Source organism: Microtus oregoni, unplaced genomic scaffold, assembly GCF_018167655.1.
Source record: "Microtus oregoni isolate MIOR12 unplaced genomic scaffold, Mior012 000050F_ref0000143, whole genome shotgun sequence".
Lineage (NCBI taxonomy): Eukaryota > Metazoa > Chordata > Mammalia > Rodentia > Cricetidae > Microtus > Microtus oregoni.
The window spans coordinates 1,532,013-1,538,659 of NW_024543256.1; the positions used below are offsets into that span (position 1 = coordinate 1,532,013).

General features: G+C 50.7%; 1 protein-coding gene across 1 annotated transcript; it reads right to left on the reverse strand.

The window, feature by feature from the left end:
* Positions 1–206: 206 nt before the first annotated feature.
* LOC121437038 (EKC/KEOPS complex subunit LAGE3-like) lies at positions 207–1,379 on the reverse strand. Its single transcript, XM_041636903.1, has 3 exons — positions 1,060–1,379; positions 528–656; positions 207–351 (listed from the first exon to the last, which is right to left on the reverse strand). Exons 1-3 carry the CDS (start codon positions 1,377–1,379, stop codon positions 207–209), a joined length of 594 nt encoding a protein of 197 aa, XP_041492837.1.
* Positions 1,380–6,647: the final 5,268 nt, after the last annotated feature.

Consider the following 6,647-nt stretch of genomic DNA (forward strand, 5'->3'; position numbering starts at 1 on the left):
TAACCAAAAACATCTAAACCACAATATGTTAGTTTTATTTTGTTCAGCAACAAACATTTAAGCACCCTTTCCTTAAGCAAAAGGAAAACAAGCCAAGCATGGGACTGATAAAGGGGAAAATGCATCAAAACTTTGAAATTTGAAGGCAAGGTATCAATTACCAAAAACACAAAATGCCTTTGTCCTGTCTTTTAGGGGGAGAAAGTTTAGGTGTGATGAATCCTTCCTCTTCCTCGTTTGACAACAGCCACAAACTGGAAGTGCCGAATACTTCTCATCACCACGGAGAGCTGGTCAAGGAAACTATTGATGGAAATCTGGAAGAGACTGGTGTCGTCAGTTGTCCACCTACTAGATGTGAGAGAAAGAAACACCATCAGGGAAATGAGGGATCTGTTCAGGTCCCTCACACCCTGCCTTCCCACTTACATCTAACCCACCAGTGTCTCTCCATTAGGACACCCCTAGAGCGCACACTGCCTCCCAACCCCGAAGCCACCCCTACTCCAGGCTTTGGGAAAACTGACACAACCAAGGTACTGTCATTCACAGTGTACTCCTGTGGAACCATCAGTAGCTGGCGCTGGGCATTGGCGACCAGGGACCTGCGGGCCATGCCTGCCTCTACTGCAGACCTGAAAGGCACTCTTACAGTGCTGGAAGGGGGCTGTGGTTAAGTTGTCATCCACTATTAGGTTTCCTATTGCTGTGTGATCTGGTATACTTCTGAGGCTTGTCTGACACTGCTCCCACGTGCAACCCAAGACCAAGACTGCCCCAGAATCTTCCTTCTGACGATGCTAAACAAGCATCATCCACCTCCCGCCTCCCCAACGGTTCAGGTTTTCTTCTACATTATGAAGTCTTCTCTGGATTAGACAACACCCTGCCCTGCCAGCATAATGTTTCTTCTTGGACTAACTGTCCAGAGTGTACCAGTCTGTCTCTTCCTTCCCCTGCTGTCAACCTTCCTGCTCACCCACCCGAAAGACTTCGTTTCACGTTTCATCCTTCCTATCTTCCCATAGCCCCTGCCAAGGGTCTCCCAGGAAAGGATACAACTCCAGGAGTCGACTTGCAGTTGTTGCAACATCTCCACTGGGTCCAGGGAGAAGTGTTGGTAGCTCATCTTGGGGAACGACAGCTGCCTCTTCGGCTGCCCCACCTAACCCTACAGGGCTCCCTGGGCGGGACCTGCCTAGAAGAGACTGGCTACTGGCATCTTGTGGTCCACTCTCACGAGGGACCTCGTCTTGGTCACCCTCTGCCACCGAACTCTGAGAACTAGCCTGGAAATCGGAAGCTCGGGGTCTCTGCTGCCCATCCTCGCCTTCTTCAACCCCTGTTCTACCACCTGTGGCCTCGCCAGGATCCTGCATGGCGATTCTGACGTTCCACTCAGCTCCCCTGGCTCAATCAACGGCACCACTCATGCTCAGCTACGGAGATGAAGTGACAGTTATGAGCCCCACCGAGCACACCACGTGAGGCCCACTGTGCTTGCACAATCGAGTTCTCGCGAGATGAGCTACTGCCTACCTCTTGGTGGGTGTGTCTGGCGGGGGGGGGGGGGGTGGCGGGACACCAACAACTCAGCTATAACCAAGTTCTCACGAGGGTTGGCTCCTGCTGAACTACTTCCTGTCTTTTGGTAGATGTTGGGGGGAGTGGGGGGGGGAAGACACCAATAGCTCCTGCTCCCTGCGAGCAAGTTCTTGCTAGGGGTGGCTCCTGCTGTGCTACTTCCTGTGTTTTGGTAGATGTGTGCGGGGGTGGGGGGGTCTGGGGAGGGTGGGGAGGATGGGGGGTGGGGGGAGGTGGGAGAACACACCAATAGCTCCTGCTCCCTGCAAGCAAGTTCTCCCTAGGGTTGGCTTCTGCTGAGCTTCTTCCTGTCTTTTGGTAGATGTTGGGGGGGGGCACCAATATCTCCTGCTCCCTGCAAGCAAGTTCTTGCTAGGGTTGGCTCCTGCTGAGATACTGCCTGGCTCTTGGCGGGTGTGTCTGCTTCCTCCCCCCCCCCACACACACACAGGCAGAATTCCTGCTTCCTAACTGGGCTTGTTGGACTCTAGCATCCAAACACCGAGAAGGAGTCGCCCCCAGAGACCATCTCATACACCACAGCCGATGCAAAAGCATCAGGATTTTATTAATTCTGTCATGACAGGGTCCCCCAGCATTCGGGAAGCCGAGGGACCTCGAATAGCGGGTACAGTCTACTTTTATTTATTTATTTATTTATTTATTTACTTATTGAGAAAAGGAGAAAGAAAAAAAAACAAGTTTCCACCTCCTCCCAGCCTCCCATTTCCCTCCCCCTCCTCCCACCCTTCTCCCCCTCCTCCCACCCTTCTCCCCCTCCCCCCACTCCTCTCCCCATCCCTCTCCAGTCCAAAGAGCAGTCAGGGTTCCCTGCCCTGTGGTAAGTCCTAGGTCCTCCCCTCTCCATCCATTTCTAGGAAGGTGAACATCCAAACTGGCTAGGCTCCCACAAAGCCAGCACATTACGTAGGTTCAAAACCCCGTGCCATTGTCCTTGGCTTCTCAGCAGCCCTCATTGTTCGCCATGCTCAGAGAGTCCAGTTTTATCCCATGCTCTTTCAGTCACAGTCCAGCTGGCCTTGGTGAGCTCCCAATAGATCAGCTCCACTGTCTCAGTGGGTGGGTGCACCCCTCGTGGTCCCGACTTCTTTGCTCATGTTCTCCCTCCTTCTGCTCCTCATTGGGACCTTGGGAGCTCAGTCCAGTGCTCCAGTGTGTGTCTCTGTCTCTATCTCCATCCATCACCAGATGAAGGTTCTATGATGATATGCAAGATATTCGTCAGTATTGCTATAGGATAGGGTCATGTCAGGTTCCCTATCCTCAGCTGCCCAAGGAACTAACTGGGGACCTTGGCTTGGGCATCTGGGAGCCACTCTGGGTTCAAGTCTCTTGCCAACTCTAAGGTGGCTCCCTTAACTAAGAATTGTGCTTCCGTGCTCTCCTATACAGTCTACTTTAAAAGGGGCCACAGAAGCAAGGGGGGGGGGTTGTTCTTTGACTATTCTGATTGGCTTATTTGAAAGGGCTATTACCGATAATTGACTGGAGAGCTGTTGCCAGATCAGATGAGGTAAGAGGTCATTTTGACCCCGTTTCCCAGGGGACCGAACCAAAGCCTACGTATATGGGTAATTGTTCAGGAACTGAATACATGCGAGTGTAGCTGTTAGGTCCTTGGTTCCCAGGGGAGGAGGGGAAGCACTATGGCACAGAGGCTGAGAGGATTCAGAATTGTCAAAAATGGCTTCAGGATTGTCTTAAAGTCTTACATTCCCTCCTCTTATTCCCTCCTCTTATTTGGTCGAATATCTCAATCTTGAGATATTAGTAAATTTGGAGGACCATTTGGATCTGTACCCAGAGATTAACAAACCAGTGCTGTTTCCTTATAATAGGGAGGTCCTGCTGACAAGCATAGCCAACAAGACTGTGTCAAGCTGGGGTCAGTACTATTTAGCAAAGAAAAGGCTCCCACTATCAGATTAAACAGTCACTGGCCTGTATTAGAGCTTGCCAGCAGTGAAGCAGGAGTTGTAGAAGGGCTTTTAGGACTAGGAGTGGAGCCCAGGGCCCTGGAAAGGGGGGCTACTTCAGCAGGGGCTAGCTGGCCCTGGTCAGGTAATACCAAGTTGGGCCCTAGTACTATGGTTGGAGGTGTTACAACAACTTACAGGGTGAACAGAATTTCTATGTCTTTTTACATTTTTAGGCAGCACAATAAAATATTTTAGCCCCCCCCCATACTGCAGAGTTTGCTCCCCCCCCGGACAAATATATCATTTAGAATATTTGCATACATGATAAAAGTTTCTGGGGGTTTGCTCAGTATCCTCCCAAGAGGCTTTTGCTAAAACACACAGGTCAAAAGTTAGCTGGGGGAACCAGGTATTCAGGGGATGAACTTCAGTGGCTAGACTTAAGGCTTGCTCAGTCTCAAAGTTAGTCAGGGTCCAGCTTAAGTCCTGAGGTATAAACATCAGGGCAAAGATCAGCAAGCCTGGCAGAATCAGGCCTCCTTGAGAGGATTTTGGGTACGCTGAAACTTTTATTTGGAAGGTCCCGGGTCGTCCTGTGGAGGTGCAGGCTTGGCATGAGATGCATGGATCCAGGCTGCAATATTGTCCACTTTGAGGGCTGTAGGTATAGGGTCCCTTCCAGCGAAGTTTAAGATTCTGGGACCGGTGTCTCCGAACGTACACAGAATCGCCAACCTGGAATGGGTGTGAGATTTCTGGGTGCCCGGGCTGGTGTTGGGAGGTGCCAGCAGAGAAGCAGAGAATAGCTTAGTCCAGCGGGCAGCAGCAGGGATAGCTAGGGCCCTTTTAGGGAGGGTCTAGTCTGGCCTGCAGTAGCAGGCTCTGGTCAGATAAATACTATTTTATGTCCCAAGTCCTTCCCAACACCCATGGAGACAGTCCCGCTTCTTGCCCCTGGGAGACAAGTTGGGGAGATGTCTGAACCCCCGTGTCCAAAGATTTCCTCCAGGGGAAAATCTTTTGCCAGCCTCCAGGGGCAGCTGTGGGTTGTTTTTTTTTTTTGTTTTTTTTTTTTTTTATCTCAGATATCCCAGGAGGCTAGCTCTGCCACTAGTTGACAGAAATCAGGGGTAAGGGCAGGGGTATCAAAGCAAGGGCTTGAGGAGGCGTGGATTGCAGGTATGAGCGGGCAGCTGCTGTTCTCATGTCCCTCCGGATATACCCCAGGTGTATGCCTGGGTTCGGAGATCTGGAGAGCCTTCAACCGCGCCTGCAGATGGGGTCTGTGAGCAAATGGGTCATGAGGGGCCTTAAGAAACTAAGAGGGGGTTCCCCCATATTGGATCTCATAGGGGGGTTAGTCCAAGCTGAGACGGGGTGTTTTGTACACAGAACAGGGCTAGGGGAAGGAGCTGTACCCAGTCTCTAGTGCCAGATTCCAAAGGCTAATTTGGTAAGGGTCTTTATTTATCCTGAACTCTGGGGTCTGTACTATTGCTCTTACCTTAGCCAAATTAGCAAATTAGTGGGGTGTTTTGCAACCCCCCTCCTTTTTTTTTTAGACCCGCCAACTGGACTTTGGCAATAAAGACTGAGCTGCTCCCTACCAGCTGGAGTATTGAAGTCCCACCCTCTATCTTGTCCGGTGATTGGGTTGGCCTGCTGTCAGCTCCTGGGACATTCTTTTTTCCTCTGTGGTTATGAGCACCTGTAAGAGCTGCTGGCATTCATCCCAAGTAGGCTGATGAATAACCAGAACAGATTCTATAAGCCCGGTCACGGCCTGAGGGTCCCGAGAAAAGGAAGGGTTGTAAGTAAAGATTAGAAGCAGAAAAAGGCAGTATTGTAATTGGCCTGCTACTGAGCGAAGGGGAAATGCTTGGGAAGTCATTCTCACCCTTCCCCTGTCCCAGCGTAGATGCTGAGTACTGAAGTTTTCGGGGCTAAGGCCCGACCAACGGGACTCCTCAGGAACGAAGTGCTTCCTCCGGGGGGGGGGGGGGGGGGGAGGGAGAAGTCTGTCATGCTTGCCTGGATATCAGGAAGAACCAGAGGTGCCTGGATTCTGGGTTTCTTTTGCTCCAGTACAGGAAAGAGAGAAGACAAAGGGCTTGGGGAGGGGCAACCATCACCTCTTCCAGCAGTGGGGCTGCTTTCGGAATCAGGGAAACTGATGATGGCCAGGGGGCCCGGTGCCAGGTTCTGAATTCCTGCAGGTGGATTTTTAACAAAGACAAACCGACATACAAAAAAAAAAATACAAAGAGACAGACATAAACTCAAAACCAGAAGCCGGTGCTCTCACCACCACTCTGGTGTAGAACTGAAAATACAAAAGAACAAAAAGACAGACATAGACTCAAAATCAGAAGCCGCGTGGCAACAAACTGATACGAATCTGGAAGGGAGTGGGCGATAAGGGCCACACTCCCTAGAAACTAAGATGACCTGGTCGCTCCTAGTTTCACAAATTGCCAATGAAGTGTCCTCCACGGCTGGGCCAGGGAGTGTTCCCGGACACGTCTGTCCCACTGTCTGGTCCCCTTCAAATACTAGCCCTGCGCAGGTACAATATTTCTTCAAATTGACTGATTCACAATTACACAGAAACAGAAACACAATACACAAACACACAGACATAAAAATGAGCTCATTTCTTTATACCTCCAACTGGGTCTAGAGTGTGTCTGGGAGCGACTCGATTCCCGGTCAGGGAACCAAATGTTGCACTCTAGCGTCCAAACACCGAGAAGGAGTCACCACCAGAGACCATCTCATACACCATAGCCGATGCAAAAGCATGAGGATTTTATTAATTCTGTCATTACAGGGTCCCCCAGCATTCGGGAAGCCGAGAAACCTCGAATAGCGGGTACAGTCTACTTTTAAAGGGGCCACAGAAGCAAGGGGGGGGGTTGTTCTTTGACTATTCTGATTGGCTTATTTGAAAGGGCTATTACCGATAATTGACTGGAGAGCTGTTGCCAGATCAGACGAGGTAAGAGGTCATTTTGACCCCGTTTCCCAGGGGACCGAACCAAAGCCTACGTATATGGGTAATTGTTCAGGAACTGAGTACATGCGAGTATAGCTGTTAGGTCCTTGGTTCCAGGGGAGGAGAGG